We start from the raw sequence: 23479 nt of genomic DNA, 5'->3' as shown, positions 1-23479 counted from the left end.
TTCCACAGTTAAAAAAATAGTGCACAAAACACACTGACACACATTTTAAATAAAACTTTAATACACACATTACACACATACTAATACTTACCTATCTTCTTCCCGTAGATAGCCCTGGTCCTGATGTCCTCCGGTCCTGTGTCGGCGTTCCTCTTCATGTCGACGTCCTTCTTGAAGTCGACGTCCCTGTCGGCGATGGCGTCCGGTGTCCGGGTCCGACGAAATCCATGGAGGAAGCTGTGGAAGGAAACCATACTCACCTGTCCCAGCGCGACGTAGTCCAGGTAAGGGTCTTGGAAAAAAAACAAACCGACACCCGAATCCACCCGGACAGAGAGCCGCACGGTGTTTACATCGTGCGGCTCCGCCTCCCGAATGCCGCTATTGGCCGCCTTGCGGCCTAGCGGCCAATCAGGAGCCGCTAGGCCGCAAGGCGGCCAATAGCGGCATTCGGGAGGCGGAGCCGCACGATGTAAACAAACACACGTGCGTCTCCGTCAGTCCGGTTTGGTTTCGGGGTGTTCGGTTTGTTTTTTTTCCAAGACCCTTACCTGGACTACGTCGCGCTGGGACAGGTGAGTATGGTTTCCTTCCACAGCTTCCTCCATGGATTTCGTCGGACCCGGACACCGGACGCCATCGCCGACAGGGACGTCGACTTCAAGAAGGACGTCGACATGAAGAGGAACGCCGACACAGGACCGGAGGACATCAGGACCAGGGCTACCTACGGGAAGAAGATAGGTAAGTATTAGTATGTGTGTAATGTGTGTATTAAAGTTTTATTTAAAATGTGTGTCAGTGTGTTTTGTGCACTATTTTTTTAACTGTGGAACTACAAGTGCCAGCGGGCCCTTTAATGCCCAGCAGGCTGGGACTTGTGGTTCTCCAAGTCCCAGCTTGCTGGGGAGGCTTGCTGGCACTTGTAGTGCCACAGTAAAAAACAATAGTTTATCTATTTTTTTACACCAAATATCAGCTCGATGCCCACCGCCCAGGGGCATCGAGGACAGCCCCGGGCTTCAGCATGGGCTGGTAAGTTCTGGAGGGGGGGGACCCCTTCTTTGGGGGGGTCCCCACTCCCCCAGGACCCCTGCCCATGCTGACCGGTCAGAGGGCTAAATGCTTTGGCCGAGGGGACTTGTATAAAAAGTCTCCCCCCGGCTGTGGCATTACCCTGCTGGCTGGTTGGGCCCGGTGCTGGTTCTTGAAATACGGGGGACCCCTAGTCATTTTGTCCCCCGTATTTTGGGAACCAGGACCGGCCCTTGAGCCTGGTGCTGGTTTTATAAAATGCACGGAACCCCAACTTGTTTGTTCCTGTGATTTTATGAAACCAGGACCGGCTCTTTCAGCCCGGGGCTGGTTATGCTCTGGAGGGGGGACCCCACGCCGTTTTTTTTTTTTACTTTAACTTTTAGCCTTTTTTTGGACAGAACCATGCACAGATCACACAGATTTGTGCATGGTTCTGTAAAAATCGCCAGCAAGAAGCTGGTCTATTTTTTTTGCGTTTTTTGGTAAGGTCCCATATGCGACTTTAGAACTCGCATCCTATTACATATGCGAGTTCTATAGTTTCCTATGGGAAAACATCTGGATGCGATTTTCAGTGTGACTGAAAATCGCATCTTTAAAATGTGCGATTTCGCGGTAAAAAGTGCGCTTTTTACCGCGATTTTTAACCTATTAAATGTGCGATTTTCGGAAAATGTGCGATTTCGGCCGTTTTTGACCAAAAATCGCACATGTCTAAAAAATCGCACCCTATTACATTTCGCCCACGATGTTTTTTCCTTTGCTCCCAACTTAGAATCAGCCTCAAATCCTGTCTCAGTGGTGTCAAACTCATGGCCCTCCAGCTGTTGTGGAACTACACGTCTCAGCATGCCCTGCCACAGATTTTATATAATGGATTGCTAAAACTGTGGCAAAGCATGTGGGACATGTAGTTCCACAACAGCTGGAGGGCCATGAGTTTGACACCACTGATCTAGATACTCACTAAAGAGCCAAGTGACGGTCCCACCTACTTAGAATAGGCAAATAGTTATTTGCAGAGAATACCCTTAGTTTGACGTTGTCCCACCTCTTTTAATGTAAATCAATATTATGAGACAATGCAGTGTCTCATATTAAAATGCAGTGTCTCATAATGTGCGAAAGAGTGACTAGAATGACCTTGCTTGACTTTTTGTGGAATTTTGACTTTTTTGGTGGAATTTTGTTATGTTTGACATGTTTGTTTATGTATTGAGTTTTCTGATATTTTGTTTGCCTGCATTTCTTATTCTGTATTATCCATTGCCTGTTTGTCTTCTCATTTACTCACTTTGGTTTTCTTTCTCCTACCAGTTTAAGTGGTGCATCTCCCTTCTTGGGAGAGACGAAGCAGGAAACGCTGACCAATATTTCAGGAGTTAATTATGATTTTGATGAAGAATATTTTAGCAATACAAGTGAACTTGCTAAGGATTTCATACGCAGACTGCTAGTCAAGGATCCCAAGTGAGTACTTATTTCAAAACCCAATATACTGTCCTTTTTTGGGATGTCGTTGTGACGCTGGCAGTTGAAATATCTGTGCCAGAATCCCGACACTGGTGAGAAGACCGGTACTGGAGTCCCAACACTGCTCATAATGCCAAAGCCAGAAACCTGACTGTCTGCATCTTGTGGACGTACAGAGGTGTCCTTTATATCTATCTTCCCTGCATTACATGGAGTAGGGTTAGGCACTAGCTGCATATGACTAGGCTCTAAGGCTTGGGCCACACATAGGGGTTATTTCAGGGGGGGGAGCAGGTACCACTTGGCCGCAAGGCGCCTATGCGTCCTCCCATGCATTAGTGGCAGGGCTTCAGCCGCCGGGTCCCACTGCAGCATGCTGCAATAGGACCAGCTGTGTTGGATAAGTGTCGGGATCCACAGCACCGGGATACAGGATTCCAACAGTCAGAAGACTGATAGCTAAGAACCAGTATTTCCATAACCAATCATATTTTTTTTAATGCCTTTCTTCAGTTTTAGGGGGGTAATTACTACTGTCAGAAACATTATTGAATACTTTCTATATAAACAGTTGGTATTCAATCTTCTGAAAATGCAGAATTGACTTTTTAAAAAAGTTGGCTTTGCATGGCTTTAATGCGGCTGAAAACAGCCACGTTGAATAGGTGTGTGCCAATATTTCTGGCTGTCCGAAATATCGGCACACATTGAATACCCCCCTTATTCGAAAGTGTACTGGAGAGGATTGTGATAACCTTTGTCATTTTATTTTCAGAAAACGGATGACCATTGACCAGAGTTTGGAACATTCATGGATTAAGGTAAGAACATTCATGGATGAAGTGCCAGCTATCATAAATCCGCTAAAAAGATGTTACTGTGCTGTATGCAGGAGAAAAGCCTGAATAGTTAATTTACTGTGCTGCGCATTTCTAAATTGTCTGTTTTCAATGTCTTTGGATGCAAGATTTAAAGGGGCATTTAATGTTAAGTAAAAGAGAAATGATTAAAATGTATGTGTGTCTCCGCAGGCCATCAAGCGCCGCAATGTTCGCCATGAGGATAGTGGGAAGCGACCTGAGCGAAGGAGGTTAAAGACCACTCGACTAAAAGAGTACACCATCAAATCACACTCGAGCATGCCTCCTAACAACACCTATGTGAATTTTGAACGATTCAGCCATGTATTAGAAGAACTAGGAGCAGCAGAGGATGCATTACGTGAACTGCAAAAGAGTCAAACTACCTCACGCGAGGATCTTCTTGCTCTCCGCTCAATTTATGAGGAAAAGGAAAGTTGGTATCAGGAAGAGCAAGAAGGGGTAGCACGTCAGCTAATGGGGATTCAACAGGAGCTACAGCGTGGGGAAGGGCAGCGTCGGCAGGTCCAGGAAGACCTGCGGACTGCAGTGCTTGGTGCAAATGGTCTGAAAAGAAAGTTTGGCAGACTAGAAAACAGATATGAGGCGCTAGCTGCACAAGTCACTGCAGAGATGAGCTTTGTTGAAGAGTTACTGAAAACCATGGAGAGGCCTGGAGTAGAAGGTGTTAGAGGTGTTTGCTAGAATGAGTAAGTGTAGGGTGTGGTCGTACTAATTGAGGGTAATATAGGGGCGATGCATGCTGTTATACATGGCTTTCTTGCTATAATATTCCTTGGAGACATATTTTTGTCCCCCCATTAAAGGGCTGAAGTCCGGCCCTGTCCCCCCCGGCATCAGGGGGCGGTGGAGGCTGGGCTGATCTGTTTAAAATAGTAAAAACTGATTGCTTTATACAGTTGAACTACAAGAACCAGCATACGGGATGTTAATATGCCCAATGGGTCTCCTAGTTCACCGTTAAAGAGAATGTGTGTGTAAATAATGACACACACACACACACACACACACACAGAAAAGTATAACTGTAATAACCACTCCTTTTTATACACTCTCACATACTTACCTGCCGGGGACAGCACGGGATTTCCCCCTTTGCGGAGGACCAGACCACGGACCCCATCCAGGGCTGACCAGCCCCAGTGCTCATAGTACTGCCGGGGTCCTTGTATAAAAAGTGTCCCCAGGCTCTGGCATGACACTGCTGGTTCCAAGGTATACGGTCGTATTCTCGACCACACTTCAACAGTCATTAGGGCGACACGGTTCTAGGTCGACATGGTTGAAGATCGACTGGTGTCTATGTCGACATAGCGTTAGATCGACATGGGTCAGGTCGCGAGGTCGACATGTTTTTTTTTTCACTGTTTTTTGAGCCGACCTGTGCCGACAGGTGGTATTTCATGCCCTACCATCCACTAGGGCGTGATGGGAGAATAAAATAGTGTGCTGAGCGCAGCGAGGTGGCACCGTGCCCGAAGCATTGCAAGGGGCTGCGGTTGACTTCCAACTGTGTCAATGATGACTGTGTAAAAAAACATGTCGACCTAGACACATGTTGACCCAACGATGTTGACCTAGTGACTGTCGACCGAAGCGTGGTCGATTTAAAAAGATCCACACTCGGTTCCAAAATACAGGGGAACCCCAGTATTTTTGGAATCAGGACTGGTCCAAGAGCTCGGGGCTGGTTTCCGAAATACGTGGGACACATTAGCTTTTTGTCCCCTGTATTTTTGGAACCAGGGCCAGCTCAATGAATCCGGGGCTGGTTTGGCACAGGAGGGGGAACCCCACGCAGTTTATTTTTTTTATCACTTTTTTGGGTCTGAACCATGCACAGATCTCACTGTGTATAGTTCTGTCAAATTCACCAGTCTGAACCTGGTCTATATGTTTTTGCAATTTTTGGTAACATCTATTACATTTGCGAATTGTATATTTTGTAATGGGAAAATATCTGGATGGGAATTGTATGTGAAATCTGCTCTTTTTACTGCTGAATGTGTGAATTAAATCACAATTTGCACACAAATACATTGGCAAATTTTGACCAAAATTCGTTAAATTGCACCCTATGACATTTCACCCATGATTTGATTGTAAAATAGGACAATTATATGTACTGCAATAGAGTAGAAGTGATTAAAGCTAATTGCCTATAAAATGCAGTTATACCATATTTTAAATGGAATTTTATTTAATGGGATAAAAAATAGGAAAGGTGAGGGATGAAAGACTGGTGAGAAGTGCAGAAAAGATTGATCATTGTATTGAGTAATACAGGTTGAGTATCCCGTATCCGAATATCTGTTATCCGAATTATTCCGAAAACCAGACATTCCAGAAAGTGAAAAAAAAAATGTTTTTTTGCTAAAAACTCACTGGGAACATTTGTAACAGCATCACTGGTGACATGATATGTAACTGGCACTATATATGTGCAAGACAATGATTGCTTGGCCTTCAAATTCAATATCTGAGATAGTACACACATTTTGTTTCATGTTTTGAAACCTTGTTTTTTGAACAAATAAAATATATTTGTGTGCATTTCATGTGGTAATAAAATATATATGTGTGTATTTTATGTGTTTATGCAGCATAAATGCAAGATACTTCAAAATACATCATTTAAATATTAAAATATTCCGAAATACGGAATAATCCGCTATCCAAAATTCTCCTGGTCCCGAGCATTTTGGATACGGGATACTCAACCTGTACTTTCATATTTCTGTCTTTTTGTTATAGAAAATTCACACTTCCTCTTTTGCACTGTTGTGTAGATTTAATTTCAGACATTAGCAGTTTTGAGTCTTTAATTATTTTTTATTTGAAAAAAAAAATAATAATTCTTACCAAATCTCTCACTTTCTGAATCTCTCATCCTCTTTTTTTAGGACGTTATGAGCCAAATTTAATAGGAGTTGTTACAACTAGCATCTGTCTCATTTCAATACACATATAGAACTGTGTATATATTGTTCTTTCTCATCCCTTAGTAAAAGTTTTGGGTTACTGACCTTCAAAGAAAGAAGGACAAGACCACAAATTTCACACAGAGATGGGAATTTTCTATCTGTCTCACACAGATGTATCAAAATCCACATGTGTCTGTGTGTACAAGAGATAGACAAAAAAGAGTAAAGAAGCTGCAGAAACAGATGATGTACAGATGGAGCGCCTGTCAGCCAGCCGGCAGAATCGCCAGAGCTGGCGCAGAATGGCTGACAGGAGCTCCATCTGACAGGGACACTCAAGCATCTGACATGCTCGGGCGTCCCTGTCAGCAAGGCGGCAGGGAGTGTCTTCCCTGCCTGCCTCCGCTTCAGGGAGACGGGTATGGAGTGAGGGCTGCGGGGGAGCTGTTGAAGACCAGTGGAGGGCTCCGGCAGAAGGTGGTGAGTGAGCGTCTCATGCAAAAATGTGGTACCTAGGGGTAGTCTGACCCCTAAATCTGGCCCTGTATTAGTTGTACATTTCAATGTGAACCTTGTTGGGCATCAAATACAGGGATACCAACACGAGGTCTACAAGGGGAAGGTCAACATGCATTGGGTCAAACACCGCATGGGGTTAGGTTGACAGATGCATTTTGGTTGACATAGGCTAGGTCGACATTCAAAATGTCAATAGGAGGGTTTTCACTTTTTGGTTTTGAGCCGACATGTGCTGACAGGCAGAATTTCATGCTCTTCCATCCACTTGGGGTGTGGTGGGAGAATAAAATAGTGTGCCGAGTGTAGCATGCCCAAATCATAGTGAGTGCAGCGAGGGCCCGCGGTGCATTTTTTTAAGTGTCCATGTTGACTGTCGACCTTGCCCATGTTGACCTAGTGCTTATGTCAACCTAATGACCCTGTCACCAAATGTCCACCCCCAGACATGTCGACCTTCCTTTTGTAGACCCTGTGACCCATACCCCAAATAGAAATGAAACAAACATGTTTATGTGCTGGAAGTGGGAGGTTTTATTTCAGACTGCAAAACCGTTTTGTACAGTATAGCTCCAGTATAGTATTTGTTCCAATCCACATCCTTTTAATAGAATAGGAAAACAAAGAGAACACAATGGACTAGTTTTTGATTTATCAAAGTATGATTTGTAATAAGTCTCCATTTTTGCCATGGTATAAAAGAAGAGATTTTCAAGGGAAAACTTAGTGTGTTTGGTTGTAAATGCAAAGTATTCTTATAAGAAGAAAAAAATAATTCCAAATGACACGGTAAACCTCATAGCTTTTGCCATGTTTAATTAAATAAACCACCTCACCAGCACTTCAGACGTTGTACATTATGAGTAGGAGAAGGTTTTGAGGTAATCTGCTATTTAGTGAGGTTATGCAAGCTTATTTATTTTGGTATTTCAATTTATTGTAAATTTAAAACAAAAGTTTTACACAATTGCAACACAGAAGTAATTTTCCTCAAACTTTTATCATATCAATTCACATACAGTACCTATAAATAAAATTGGTATAACAACTACAAATTCTTGGCCCAAGGGTCTATGTTTTTCACCCCCTTCCACACATTCATGAGTTTGAATGTTTTTTTTTTTAATGTTTGTATTTTTTTCTTAATATGATGATCATTTTAAAAATGTAATTTATTAGTTGGCAATTCAAGTGCCTGCAAATTACATTAAATGGAACATGATCTCGAAGAAGGAATAAGGTGTTTAATTGATCAGTATCGTTGTTTTCGCTTCACTTGTTGGGTCACCTCATTTGTAACATTTTGTAGTAGCGAAGTTCCAGTCTGGGTGCATCCTTTGTAAGAATCCCTGAGCAGCGAGTTCCTTTATATTCAGCCTGGTATTGGGAGGTGTTCCCAGTTACAGTATTCTTAGTGGGCATCAGAGGCTATGGAGAGAAAAATAAAGTGTGATTTTAAGGACACCAAAATTACATTCCTATGCACATTGCTAATCTTACCATGAACCTTACTCATTCTGTGTGCACAAAGAATGTTTCAAAACACACCAGTACTTTTTTTGCTTATAGAAGCAAAATCTAAATAGAATTGAAATGGAATGGGCATCGAATTGTTTTTTCACATTTGATACAGATTCGATCATGATGCACATTCACATCTAGTGGAAATCAAAAAGAAAAATAGACTTGCCATATAGATATCGAATCGAAAGGGCATATTAAATCAAATTGAATTCCACATCTAACCGTGTGGAGCCAATATTACTTTTTTGAATAAGAATAATCCCCTTGCATCAAATTTGTATATTTATATTTGCTTTGTCTTGTATAATTTGTTAGTGTACATACAGTTTCTTGGTCCTGTGCGTGATCAATTTTGACTTTTTCTAAACATTCCGGGTATTTGGAACGCACCGCCATCTTGGAAATCGGAATACACATGTGCAATCAGCGGCAGGTGCCGCAGATGGATGCAAATTATCAGGCTTATAAATACATGCCTGTGGATGAATCCTAGCTATGCCATTGAAAAAGGTGACTACCGAAATGCGTTTGGCGCTAACTAGGACCTGTGGACCCCCATAGCTGGACTGCCAGGATGTTCCTTTCTGTTTCCAGAGCCTGACCTTTCCGGAGGGTCAGTGAACTGAATACCACCATCTCCAAGGACAGATCGGCGGCACCTGGTTCCAGTTTTGCCTTTGGGATACCACTTATGCTTTTAAACTTGTCTTCTATATGTGAGTGTATTTTAGATTAAAAGGTGTTTTTTATCAATTGATCTGCACTATCGCCTGCTTTCTCTTGATTTTCCATGTATCACAATATGGAAGGAAGAGTTGCTGTTTTGCCAGAGGGATACCTTTTGAATGCTCTATAATAAACAGCAGTTGTGAGTGCACACCTGCATTTATATATTGCTTCATTTGCAAAACAGTCTGCACTTAATTGTGGTGTTTTTTTCTTGGCAAAATGCTTGCTTTATGGGCTGCATAAAGCCAAGTCTCTTTATACAGATTACATACACGTCGACTTGAAAACTGAGAACTCCTTAAAGGGACAGTATTCTTTTATTGTGTGTGTCTTTTCACATGGTGTTATTGGGAAGCGCTTTATTGACTGTATACTTACTTTTCCTATTCTATGCAATTTTAAGTGGTTTGGATGTCACTTTTATGTATCCAATCTTAAGCTGCACCTTAATTTTTGTGCGCACCCAGTACTATTCCTTTGTAATTAAACATTCATAGTAACACCAATACAATACTCCTTTTTAATATTCAATTTAGGGTTTTCCTTAATAAGTAATATAACTGTTTGAAACAATAGGTGCTGGAATTGTGAGGCACCAATGTACTAGGTTGCGGGGCACAGTGTGTTTTTTCATCTACAATTATTACATGGCAATGTCAGGATGGAGATGCATTTTTTTGGCTGCTCCATCCACTCCCTCCTGCTGTTTAAGTGGTAAATCTACTGCACTGTAGTCTGGGACCTGGGAGTGGGTGGATTCCCACTGAAACAGCTGTCATTGTATTAGGAGTTATTCTTTGATTCATGTAGCACCTTCAGTGGCGTATTCAGGGGGGGGCACCCGGGCACGTGCCCCCCCCCTGTCATTTCATTTTGCAGCTGAGGACCAGGGCTTTCCAACGAGCCCAGCCCCGTGTCTCTAGCCCCCCGGGAACCAGAGATATCGCATGGCAAAGCTGTAACGTTTTTTCCCCATAGGATAATATGGGACCCGTCAATTCCGACCCCCACCCGGTTCCGACGGCTACCAGTTTCCCCCTGGCATCACATAAGCTTGTGGTTGATCTCATTCAATTCCAAATCACTGGGCCTTCAATGTGATACCAGGCTGGTCCATATCTCCCAATCGGTTCCAGAGATATTATGTGTAAACTAATTTTTTTATTTTTGAAATGTAATTTCATGGCTGTTCATGTTCTTTGAGGGCAGATTACTCTGGAACCAAATGTTCCAGATTCACTGGACCAAAATCATTCAAAGCCCACTCAAAAGTTCTTCAATATACTTGTCTCATGTAAATGGATCAGTTGGTTCCGAAGATATAGCCGGTTAAATAAGATAACTGGTTAAAGGGGGGGGAGAGGTGGTTTTCTCTCCCCCTCACATCAGAAAATGCAGGGACTAGGCTGGTGTAAAAGGGGCCAACCTGGGAATGCATTTTCTGGTGTGAAAGGGGTATTATTTCAAATAGCCTGGACCTGCAGTGCTCTGAATACAGCCAGACTCTGCCACTGTCAGTGGCTATAACTTCTGCCTGGCGGCTGTCCCCCATTTACCGCGAGCATGTATTCCCCTTGGCAATGAGCATGTAATCCCACATGGCAATGAGCATGGAACCCTTGGCAATGAGCATGTAGATAAGCAGCACTTATGTAGCATAATTTTTAATAGGCATTATGGAGTTTGACATAATACATAATGGATATAATGGCGTGTAACTTAACGTGTAATGGACATTATGGTGTAAATGTTTAATGCGCGCCTTTGGTGGACAATGTTCCTGTTTATGAAACGTATTGTGAATTTTGGCTTAATCTGTGTGGCATTATGTGAATTTTGGCTCAATCCGTGTGGCATTATGTGAATTTTGTCACAATCCGTGTGGCATTATGTGAATTTTGGTTCAATACGTGTGGCATTATGTGAATTTTGGCTCAATCCGTGTGGCATTATGTGAATTTTGGCTCAATCCGTGTGGCATTATGTGAATTTTGACACAATCCATGTGGTATTATGTTTATTTTGGCTCAATCCATTTGGCATTATGTGAATTTTGGCTCAATCCGTGTGGCATTATTTGAATTTTGGCTCATTCCATTTGGCATCATGTGTAAGGGGCAAGTATAATGGGGTCTAGTATTTTGTTGCGTAATGTGTAGAAGTTGTATATGGTGTTGTACACTACACTCAAGGACACGCCCCCTGTTAAGTGGCCACACCCCATTTTCCGGAGTGCACCTTCGGCGCGCGCGCGCACAACTACATCCTTCACTTTTGTCACCATGGTGGGCCTGCATACTTTAAATGCCAGGGCCTATTTTTAATCCCATTCCCACCCTCTCTCTGCCGCTCTCTTAGCATGTACACTGGCACCACTAACACCGCCCCTCCCCCACCTAAACCCTCTTTTATCATGGTGCCCCCCCTGTCATTTTATCCTGGATCCGCCCCTGAGCACCTTTATGAGATAAGTACTCTTATTTGGATTTATCATGCTGCTTTTTTCTGATATACTAAAAGTTTTTTATTGCATATTTAAATGGCGGTGTGCTGGTCTCTTTAATGTTTTACTCTACGTATGGTAGTTTTAGGACATTTTTCGGATATATGTTATTGTTTATGCGATCAGAGCACCCTAATACTCTACTATAAGTAGTTTGCATTTTTTTCTTAGCTAAAGTTAATATGGAAACAAACTTTTTTACTACAAAGCATATATTGTTTTGAAATAGCCATTCCCTTTGGGAGACCCCTATAGGTAATGAGTGGGTTGGCAGGAGTAGCAGCTTTGCCATTCCTTTGGGTTTATGAACATTGGACAAGGATACAGAAAAAACAAAGTCTTCACCTGTCACACACTGCGCTCACATCCTAAATGTGGAAAATAAATAGACTTGTTACAGATCCTTTTTCTTATCCCGAATAATTAGTACCTTGATGGTCTTCCTTTTCCTCCATGTTTGAATATAGAAGAGAGAAAAAAAAGTACCAAATATAGTGTAGTAAGTTCGTAAATACGGGGATAATGGATTTTCAAACAGTGGGTAAAGGTGATTTATAGTGGAGTAAGTTCCTCTTTTATAAAGGTTTCTTTTGTTAGTGTAATGTGGCGTACCAAGATTCACTTGATAGTGATGTTCTTTCACACCATCTTTTACACCAGGTTACCCACATCCACCAAGGACCAAAGAATAGTGTGGGATAACAAGAAAAGTTTTCACAGCAGTACGGAGCATATAGCAGTTTCTTTGTGGATCACCTGACCCAGAATTATTTTTGATGTATATAGGCCATATACAGATATCAAAAAAAGAAGTGTGATTGGTACTTATGTTTTTAATTGATTAATGATATTTAAAACAAGTAAAAAATGAGAGATGCACTTAGATTTGCCAGCCTACATGCCTCATTTTTGCCGATCACACTTCCACTTATATAACCTATATACATCAAAAAGTATTCTGGATCAGGTGACCCACAAAGAAACTGCTATACACTTGGTGTTGCTGTGCAATTTGTAAGTGGGGTACGCCCCTTTCTTTGTTATCCCACAGTATTCGGTAGTCCTTGTTTGGGTACCTTGGTGTAAAGATACCTTGATGTGAGGAAATATCACTATCACGTGAGTCTTTGTACTCCACTTTGCACTAACAAAATAATCCTTTATAGGAGGAACTTACTCCACTTGGGTGTGAGTGGGGTATGCTACCCTTCTATAAATCACCTTTACCCACTGAAATTCCATTATCCCCGTATTTACGAACTTAATATACTATATATGGTATTTTTTTTTTTTTTTTTTTTTTCACTTCTATATTCAAACATGGAGGAAAAAAGACCATCAAGGTGCTAATTATTCGGGATAAGAAAAAGGAGGTTTATTGGTACTTATGTAATATCTGGGCTCCCGTTTTTCTTATGAGACCGCGTGCGCTCGCCACGCTTCGGGCACGGTGGCTCGATGCGCTCGCCACACTATATAAAATCAACTCCATGCGTAGTTGGATAGTAGGGGTATGAAAAAATGGGGTGCATTTAACATGGGAGCCCAGATAATACATAAGTACCGGTTTATTCATTTTCCAAATTTTAGGTTGTTAACACAGTGGGTGATAGATGAAGACCTTGTTGTTTTTTCTGTATTCATGTCAAAGGTTGGGTGACCTTTCTTTGTCTTGTCCACGCAGCTGCTCTTGAGTGCGCAGATATGGGTACTGACTTTTTCTTTGTTCCTAAAAAAATATTGGAAAAGGGTTAACCCTGAACCCCTGTCCAATATAAATAAAATAGATTTACCTTACTAAGAAACACACACACACACACACAACACCCACACACAACACCCACACACAACACCCATACACAACACCCATACACAACACCCATACACAACACCCATAGGGCAAAATAAATACTACTCTCCAACTCCTTGTTTAAAAAAAAAAGGGAAAAACTTACAATTAAGAAACATACACAGAGCTCAAATCCAAATCTTCTAATTACTTTCAGACTTTTTATCTATATCCAAAGAGTGGTGGCTTTAGTGCTGGTTCAGCTGGTTAGTTAGCATATGCAATAGGGGGCGGAAGTCATGAGCGTTAGTGACGGTGGTACCTGGTGGAGGTAATGTGCATGGCCGCATGCCTAAGTCCAGAAGTATCCATTCCCCAGCCATTTTACAGAGTTTGGTAGCAGTTCCTAGTTCAAAATGGCACCTCAGCATCATCTTTGAAATTCAAGATAGCCACAGCTAGAGGAGTCTGTGCAAGGCAGTGGCTGACAGTTTGCCAGCAGTGAAGGAGCAATCCAGAGCTCCAGAAAGGAAAAAAAATGCACAGAAGTGCAAGCAGGGGCCATGCAAAAGAGCTTAAAGGCCGTTGTCTACCAGTTGAAGCCTTGGTGGAGGTGGCCATGCAAACGAGCTTAAAGATTGGTGCCCCCAGGTAAAGATGCTGTATAATAAACTATTACGACATTAAGTGTCTTTTTTCTTTACATATTTTTTTTTTTTTTTTTGGGGTCCCAATGTCTAGGCAATTCTAGTTCTGGGCAGAGGAATGCCAGTCCCCACCTCTAACCCCTTCAATGGCACTATCCACCTGGATGCTTCAGCCTGGTGTTGGTTATTGTTACATATGGGCAACTCCATGCTGTTCTTTTTGTTTGTTTGGTGGGTTCATTACTCAGGGGTAGATTTATTAAGCTCGGTGAAGTGATAAAACTGTGGTTTTTATCACCAGCCAATCAGCTCCTACCTGTGAAGTTACAGGCTTAGTTTGAAAAAAAAAACAGGTAGGAGTTGATTGGTTGGTGATAAAAACCAGAAAGTTTATCACTTCACAGAGCTTAATAAATCTACCCCTCAGTGCCTTCCCTGCACGTCTCTGATGAAAATGGCTTGTGCAAATTTGATTAAACCCATTATTTGTTTCTTCCTCCTCAAGGGGACAATACTGCCGCCACAGAATTGTTTTATTGATGCAGGAACTGGCATTTGATTGGTTTACACTAACCTTTTGCCCGCTGCACCATTAACCACTTGTTAAATTGCTTTTAAAGTTTTTAATATGGTCAGTTTAGTTTAATTCTGAGGTTGTATACATCATTTGTGACTTCTGTGTATATCAGGCATGTCCAAACTATGGCCCTCCAGCTGTTGTGAAACTACACATCCCAGCATGCCTTGCAATCATTTTAGCATTTCCTAATAGCAAAACTGTGGCAAGGCATGATGGGACTTGTAGTTTCACAACATCTGGAGGGCCGGTATCCGGACTATTTGTCTACAACAAAAAGATAGACAGCCATTAGGTCGACACCATTAGTTCGACATGCCAAAAGGTCAATATGGTGTTTTTCACTGTTTTTTTTTAGCCGACATGTGCCTACAGGTGGTATTGCATGCCCTACCATCCACTAGGGCGTGGTGTGAGAATAAAATATTGTGCCGAGCGCAGCGAGGCACCGTGCCCAAAGCATAGCGAGCGGCTGCGGTTCACTTCAAACGGTGTCGACATTTGGGTAAAAAAAAACAGTGAAAAACCCCATGTCGACCTATTGACCTTTTGGCATGTAGACAAATGGTCCCGCTTCCGGAGGGCCATAGTTTGGACATGCCTGGTGTATATGAAAGGTTCTCAATGTTCCACATATGAAACATCTAAAAAATATTTTGTAAAATAAACAATGTTTTATACATACTTTAAAAACACATCACAATATAACTACCACAGCCATAATGAGAATTTCACATGCACAATTGAAGCCAAAAGTTAATGCTACTATTTTGCCTATTTTTATGTCATTTTAACAAGCAGCAGATTAAAAACTATAAACCGTATGCAATAGCACTTCACTATATGTTACAACATGCCTTCTACATGATGCATCAAATGCCCAGTGGCTTAAACAAATATTTCAACAGTTACAACTACACAAAGCCAATTTTCTGAAACTTGCAGAATGTTGGTGGATAAAAGTGTAAGGGAGCTGTTGTTACTGCTGGCTCTTACATAGGCCCTTATTCTGGTTCATTTGCAAAGGCAAATTCCTTCTCGGATCTATATTGCAGTGTAAAAATAAAGCAGTATTTTCCCTGCACACAAAATAACTCGCCCAAATCTAAAGCTGTGTACACACGCTTAGATTTTTCCCTGCTTTCGATTAGATTTTGCTTATAGGAGCAAAATCGAATCTACATCGAATGGTTTTTAGGACACTTTCGATCTGCATTCGATTCGATGCGCGCTCCCGTTTTCTCAAAATCGAATAGAAAAATCTACTGTGCAGCCAAGGAAATCTTGAATTCGATCCAGTAAATCGAATGAGTACATTGTGCCTACATTGTGAAATCGAATCGAATGCAAAAGTACAGATCTAATGCCAAATCGAATGGGATGATCTAATGCCAGATCTAATACAAAATCAAATCTAACATCAAATCTAAGCACATGTGTACAGGGCTTTAATCTCTGCACATGTTACATCTGTCTCTCCATCCCCCCCCCCCCCCAACAGTGCACATGGTTTTGTCCATTTGAGAAGGAATTAACCTTTGTGAGTGAACCAGAATAAGGGCCATACTGCAGATGAATATCTGTGTTGTCTCTTGCTGCCCAATCCCAAACTGACAATCCGCTCCTGTCATGTGTTTTTCAAATACATGAGAGGAGCTAATTGACTGGAAACATATTTTGAATAGTTAAAAGTGTGGCTCTATCATTGATACTTCATCATCCTCCATCCTTATTATTTCAGCTGGTAGAGGGTAGAGCTTGGATTTTCAGCTTATAGAGTTTCAGAATTAGGTGCTAGTTAAACATACTATTCCAGTGTGTTTAAGTATAGAGTTTCCATATTAATAGGAAAGTGTTTCTGGTTTTAAGGGCTCGGGTATAAATGTATGAAACTGCAGGGGCGAAACTCCCGGAGACAATGGAGTCATTTGCCACTGGGCACCAGCCCTGAAGGGGGTGCTTCCTCCATTGTCGCTTACATCTTTGCTCCTTTAACTTAGCCACTGACCGGAGCACAATTCAGCAAAAGCAGCACTACTGCACCCCCTTTCATCTCTGTGCCAGCTCCCCTTTGCTAACTCGCTGGTCTCTGTGCCCTCAACCCACTCGCAGCCTCCTTATAATTACAGGGAGCAGCATGGTTGTTTGTATGTAGAAGAAGCTGGTGCATGCAGTTCCTCTCGGCGAGTCACCTACTTGATGACTACATTCCTTACCTGACAGACACAGAGTGACAGGCACTGGTGATACTGCCTGGGTCTGCCTCCCTTCTCTGATATTAGGCAGTTTACTTACAGTACCACCTGTCAAAGCTTCGGAATCAACGCCTCCTTGCAGCCGCATTTACAAAGATTGCTCTGCTGCTGGAAACTCACCAATGTTCCCTGGATGCATTGATCCCCACGGCTGTCTCCACCTCCTCCCACTGTGCCACTGGGGGAAGGAAGGCTTGCAAATTTGCACAACAGCAATCAGCTCTGAATACTTCTTGGTTCCTGTATGTGGCATTAACCATCTGTTTTAACCATATGGCTCTTATTCTATACGGTTTATTTGGTGGACCTCAGTTGCTCCCTTATTAGGGCCTGATTCACTACGGACTATGGAAGCGATCAGTAGTGCAGTTTCCCGATTGTTGGGAAACTGCACATCCGAACCATTTTGCACATGTAGAATGGGTTTTGTGGTCGCACTACAGTTTTACAAACGCCTCCATCTGACTGACAGGCAGAGACGTTCGGGGGAGGGATGGTGTGGGGCAGCCGACGTTGCCACAAATGGGGGCTTGTCTCCCGCATTTTCCAGGAATAGAAAGGCCAAGGAATGCATTGCAGGATTCAGCTTTCTTGGCCTCACAAGCTGCCCTGTGACAGGCAGCCTGAGTAAACTAAGGTTGCTGTCCCTCCCTCCCAGCAGAGGCCCACGGCCGCTGATATGGAATAGATATCGGTGGCCACCAAATCGTCGTGTGTGGACACACCTTTGCTATGAAAAACCTATTTGCATATGTTGATAAACAATCTCTTCTAACATGACTTGTGTTCTTTTAGTACCTGGACAGCCGGCAGTTACGAGTTATCACATGACTTCCCGTATACGTCAGGTCACAGCGCACTGCATTATTGGTGAAATCAGACTCCATAACTTGGAACTTGGGATTCACAGAAACCTAGAATATAACATATTACATGGTATGTAAAATCTGATTCATCCGCTGTTTAGCGCAGATGGAAAGGTTTATCACATCTACTCACCTTAAGAATATACTTCCCTGGGAGAACATCTGTGATATCAATCCATTGACAGTCAATATTGGCATGATATGTGTCATAACATCCTGGGCTCAGCCCCTAAAATTTGAACATATTGTATTGATTATGTTTTTTGTTTATATATCACAATTACATTCTATAGCACAGTACAATCCATTATGCACTTTCTATATGCGTCAGTGTATTGTCCTGTGATGCAGCTGTCTTTATTTACCATGTACTTGTCCTAAATTGCATTGTACTGTAATTAGTTTTTTCATGTTTTTTGCTCGTCTATGTATTGTCAGGTGCTGCGGAACCCTTTTGGTGCCATATAAATTAAAGATGATGATAATAATAATAATAATAAGAAATAATAATAATACCAGCAGTGGAAGGAGAGCAGATCAAGAGAGTCTCTCTGTATTAACGTGTATGGACTTCACTCCTTCCCTTGCTTACCCTGTTGACCAGGAATTTCAGTCTGTGCAGAGCTACCAACAGATGTGCAAGCAAAGTATCCTGCTATAGCAGTGATGGCTAACCTTGGCACTATACATCCCAGCATGCCCTGCTACAGTTATGCTAACACTGATGTGCTGGGATGTGTAGTTCAGCAACAGCTGGAGTGTCAAGGTTAGCCATCACTGAGCTATAGGGGGTTATTTTGGTTCACTCTTTCTGACAAATTCCTTCTTAGATGGACAAAACCATGTGCACTGCAGGTGGGGCAGATGTTACTTGTTCAGAGAGAATTAGATTTGGGTGGGGTTTTACTTCAAAGTGAGATCTATATTGAAGTGTAAAAATAAAGCAGACAGTATTTACCCTGCACAGAACAAAATAACTCCCCCAAATATAACTCTCTCTGCACATTTTACATCTGCCCCCCTGCAGTGCACATGGGTTTGTACATCTAAGAAGGATTTTGTCAGAAAGAGTGAACTAGAATAAGGCCCATAGTATCAACTTATGCAATGTGGCTGCACTAGTCAAGACATTTGTCTCGCAATGCAATTTTCATGAAGATCACTGGAATGGATTATACCTTCAGAGCTGGGACATTGTTTGTGGAAATCAAAATAGCAGTTTTTTCTTCTACGATCCCCATGGCAGCCATACATTGGGATATTCTCTTCCCCCACTAGAACAGACAGGATTGGTTTCTCTTGGGACCGCCCACCTTGGGTATAATGGACCCCTCCTCCACTTCCCCTGCATCTTTTTTCCTGTCTCCGTTTAGAAGTAGACAGAGTAGGACAGATTTATTTTTGTTTAAACATCGAGGCACAGCTGAATGGTGCCCGGAGGAAACGGGTCTGCTGGGGAGAAAAGGCGACAGCCCCGCTGGAAAGCCGCGGCTAAACGCGCTAGAAGTTAAGGCGGAAGGGGCGGAGTCACTTCCGCTCACAGACACCGGAGGTGCGTCTCTGAATTCAGTCCCACTGGAAACGCTGGGCGGTGAAATTGGTTCCGCTCGACCATCCTGAAGTGCATAGGACCGACGGGGAACAGTTAAATAGCCGGCAATGGCGCTTGTTATGGCGTCAGTTGTGCTGGAGTGTTTGCAGGCTGTTTGGAAAACGCTGCAGTGTTTATTATGGAAGCGCCTTCTCCCCAGAAGCCAGATGATGCCCCAGTGAGGTAAGCTCTTTGGTTTTGGGCATCAGTATTGTTTGTTTTTGAGTTAGTTATTGAGTGTAGTTTCTCTGCATTTTAGTGTGCCTGTCTCTCCTGTACACAAGAAGAGGACAGCAAAGAAAAAGTTTACAGAAGCGGTGTGCATGACATGTGATCAGACCTTTGCTTCAAGTCAGAAGAAATCAGTGTGTGATTTGTGTGAAATGGCACAGTCTAAAGTGGCTAAAAAGCCAGAACAGTCTGAAATGCTTAAAGAGTTAATGGCATGGATGAAACAATCGACTAAAAGGTCTAGAGTACAAGCTGAGTTTACACCAGAGGAAGATTCATCTGATGAGTTTGAATGTGAAGCTAAGGAGTCGTCAGAAGAGTCTGGTGAACTAGAAGATGTCAGATCATTTAATTTAGAGCTTGTAGAAAACCTGCTGAAAAATATATACAAAGCCATGAATTTCAGGGAAGCGGCCTCCACCTCGGAAACCAGAGACCCCTTATATGAAGATAGAGATAAAAAAGGGAGAACCTTTCCGGTTAACAAGGTGGTTAGAGATATGATAAACAAGGAGTGGACCAATATCGATAAAAGGTTTACCTTGGGGAATAGGGTAGAAAAAATGTACCCGTTTAAAGATGAAGAACTACTTGGGTGGTGCACCATGCCCAAGGTAGATGCAGCAGTGGCAGAAATCATATCAAAATCTACTATACCGGTTGAGGATGCTGCGGCATTTAAAGATGTCATGGACAGAAAAATTGAAAATTCTTTCCGTAAAGTACACTCAGCTTCCGCAGGCTCCCTGAAAACCAACGTGGCAATGGCTTCTGTAGCGAGGGCTGTTCGACTTTGGACCTCCAACTTGAGAACGGATGTGGAGGAGAAAATATCAAAGCAATACCTTCTAAAGAACTTAGACGTTATGCAGAAAGCCATCGATTATATGTGTGAAGCCTCACTGGATGGTGTGTCTTTTGCAGCCAAGGCTATGGCAGCAGGTGTAACGGGGCGAAGAGCTCTGTGGCTTAAGCCTTGGAGCGCGGATGCTAATTCGAAGAATAAACTCACAAACTTACCCTTTGAAGGCAAATTCCTCTTCGGTTCCAGATTAGACACTATACAAAGGATTTCAGAGGGAAAATCAGTTTGCTTACCTCAAGAAAAAAGGAATCGCTTCAATTTTCCTGCCTCATCTAAACAGGCCTATAGAGAGGCGAAGACTTACCGCCCTGGCAAAACTTATTACAAAAGGGGGAATGCTAATACCTCCAGGCAGTCCTTTCGACAGAATTTTCGTGGCCGATACCAACCAGAGAAAGATTGGGGCCAAAAGGGGAAGTTATGACTATCTTCAGGTGAAGAAGATTGGGGCCAGACTTATGCTGTTCACAGAAAGTTGGGAAAAGATAATAAAGGACACCTGGGTGTTGAACATAATTCAGTAAGGCTACTGCATAGAATTCGAGAAAATGCCCACCTGTCACAGATTCATGAAATCAAGGATACCAGAACTTTCAGAAGAAAGAAAAGCTCTGTTCTTAAAAATCGATCAACTCCTACAGACGGAGGCCATAGAGAGAGTACCAGAGAAAGAACACAGAAAAGGTTTCTATTCAAATCTATTCCTGGTACGGAAACCGAATGGGTCATTCAGAACGATTCTAGATTTAAGGGAGTTGAATGTATATATAAAACGGATAAAGTTCAAGATGGAGACCTTGAGTTCTATTGTGATGGGGATAAAGAGGGAAGACTACCTCGCATCGATAGATCTAAAGGATGCTTATTACCATATTCCGATCAATCGATGGTACAGAAAATTCCTGAGGTTTTCAGTGGCCAATTTACTTGTCTACCATTTGGGCTGAAAACTTCACCAAGAGTTTTCACCAAAGTATTAGTGACAGTGATTGCAGCATTAAGGATGCAGAAGATTCAAGTATGGCCCTACTTGGACGACCTACTCATTGCAGGAGAATCGTTAACAGAGGCAGAGACCAATGTAAATATGACCATAGACCTGTTGCACTATCTAGGTTGGGTCATAAACAAAGAGAAGACTCAGCTGCTACCTGTACAGAGAATACAGTTTTTGGGAGCTATGATAGACACTCAGCAGTTCTCAATTTCCCTTTCTCCAGAGAGATGCAGAAAGATACAAGACTTAGTCAACATATTACTACAAAGGGAGAGATTTCCTCTGATTATGGCCACCCAATTGCTAGGTATGATGGCGTCTTGCATCAAAATCATTCCTTGGGCGCAATGGAGAATGAGGAAACTCCAATGGCTACTCATTCCTCTACAAAAGAGAGGATATGGCGATCAACACCTGATTTCATTACATCAGGAAGTAAAGAAGGATCTACTATGGTGGCTACAAGGTCTAGAATACAGGAAAACCAGCCTAAAAGAACCTGTGTTTCGAATAGTAACCACAGACGCCAGTCTCTTCGGATGGGGCACCCATATCGAAGGGAGATCAGTCCAAGGTATATGGACAATAGAAGAGGCAAAGAACTCATCGAACATGCGGGATTTACAAGCAGTGTGGGAAGCAATAAGTTGTCTGAAAGAAGAAATCAGCAATTCCCATCTAAGAATTATGTCGGACAATGTTACCGTGGTTTCCCATATAAACCATCAGGGGGGCACAAGGAGTATAAAACTGATGCGCATGTCAGAAAAGATAATGTGTTGGGCAGAGCACAACCTAAGATCTATGACAGAGGTGTATATTCCAGGAACAAGGAATACCCTGGCAGACTTCCTGAGTCGGGAAGTAGTGTCCCCAGGCAGTTGAACCAGTAAGTATTCTCCCAAATAGAAAGAAGATTTGGCATCCCAGAAATAGACCTAATGGCAAGCTTTGGGAACAAGAAGGTGAACAGCTTCTTTTCAAAATCATTTCATCCACAGGCCCTAGCAATAGATTCTCTTTCAGTGAAGTGGAGCTTCAAACTGGGATACATATTCCCTCCCTTCCCTATGATAGGAAAGGTCCTGAAGAAGGTGAGAGAAGACATGGTAGAGGTGATAGCAATACTACCTTACTGGCCAAGAAGACCGTGGTTCGTCAATGTTCTGAAGATGGCAGTACAATAACCTTGGCCTCTACCCGACAGAGTGGATCTGATACACCAGGGTCCGGTTTATCATCCAGAGCCCAGGAAATTATCACTAAAGGCATGGAGATTGAACGGAAGATACTGAAACGACATAACTTGTCCCCCCAGGTTATGGAATTGATGCTGAAGGCTAGAAAGGACATCTCGTCTCTAGCGTACTACAAGACATGGATCAAATTTATTGATTGGGGTCATTTCAGCGGTGACTTTTCCTCTATAACTACGGATAGGGTCCTACAGTTTCTTTACGAAGGTTTCCAGATGGGCCTTGCTCCTGCCACAATTAAATCGCAGATATCAGCACTGGGGGTACTGTTAGATAGATCTTTGGCGGAAGAAAAACTTATAAAGAGATTTAACAGGGCTATGAAACGGTTTCAGCCACCAGTCAAGGCTATAGTGGCACCGTGGGATCTAAACCTGATACTTTCGGTCCTAACTAGATGTCCGTTTGAGCCTCTAACGGAATGTTCTTTGAGACTCTTAACTTGGAAAACAGTATTCTTAGTAGCAGTTACCTCTGCTAGAAGAGTTGGTGAGCTACAAGCCCTATGGATCGAAGAACCCTATCTGGTAATCTTCCCTGACAGAGTTGTGTTAAGGACTTAAGAATTTGTGCCAAAGGTGGTGTCAGCCTTCCACCTCAATCAGGAAATTATTCTGCCCAGTTTCTATCCTAAACCTGAGAATGAGGAACAACAGGCCTGGCATACCTTGGATCTTGTCCGAGTGATCTCTATTTATCTGGAAAGAGCTAAGGTCTTTAGAGCAACCAAACATCTGTTCGTTATTCCAGAAGGTGTCAGGAAAGGAAAAGAACCTGGAAAGCAGACTATATCCAGATGGATAAGAGAGACCATTGT

General features: G+C 42.5%; 1 protein-coding gene and 1 long non-coding RNA gene across 2 annotated transcripts in view; one reads left to right on the top strand and one right to left on the bottom strand.

Moving 5' to 3' along the window:
• Positions 1-5559, top strand: part of DAPK3 (death associated protein kinase 3) — a 41472-nt gene extending 35913 nt beyond the window's left edge. The window contains exons 6-8 of the mRNA XM_083179365.1: positions 2356-2508; positions 3287-3332; positions 3543-5559. Coding sequence (XP_083035491.1) covers positions 2356-2508; positions 3287-3332; positions 3543-4076 — 733 coding nt within the window. The 3' untranslated portion in view covers positions 4077-5559. The remainder of the gene's footprint in view (positions 1-2355; positions 2509-3286; positions 3333-3542) is intronic.
• A 1956-nt stretch (positions 5560-7515) lies between these two features.
• LOC146070302 (uncharacterized) lies at positions 7516-17889 on the bottom strand. Its single transcript, XR_014472979.1, has 3 exons — positions 17856-17889; positions 17655-17770; positions 7516-8260 (listed from the first exon to the last, which is right to left on the bottom strand). It is a non-coding gene; the product is annotated as an uncharacterized LOC146070302 (long non-coding RNA).
• Between the last annotated feature and the right edge of the window lie 5590 nt (positions 17890-23479).

This window comes from Crinia signifera, chromosome 1, assembly GCF_055691185.1.
Source record: "Crinia signifera chromosome 1, ASM5569118v1, whole genome shotgun sequence".
In the NCBI taxonomy this organism is placed as follows: Eukaryota; Metazoa; Chordata; class Amphibia; order Anura; family Myobatrachidae; genus Crinia; species Crinia signifera.
This window is presented reverse-complemented; position numbering and strand designations above follow the sequence as displayed.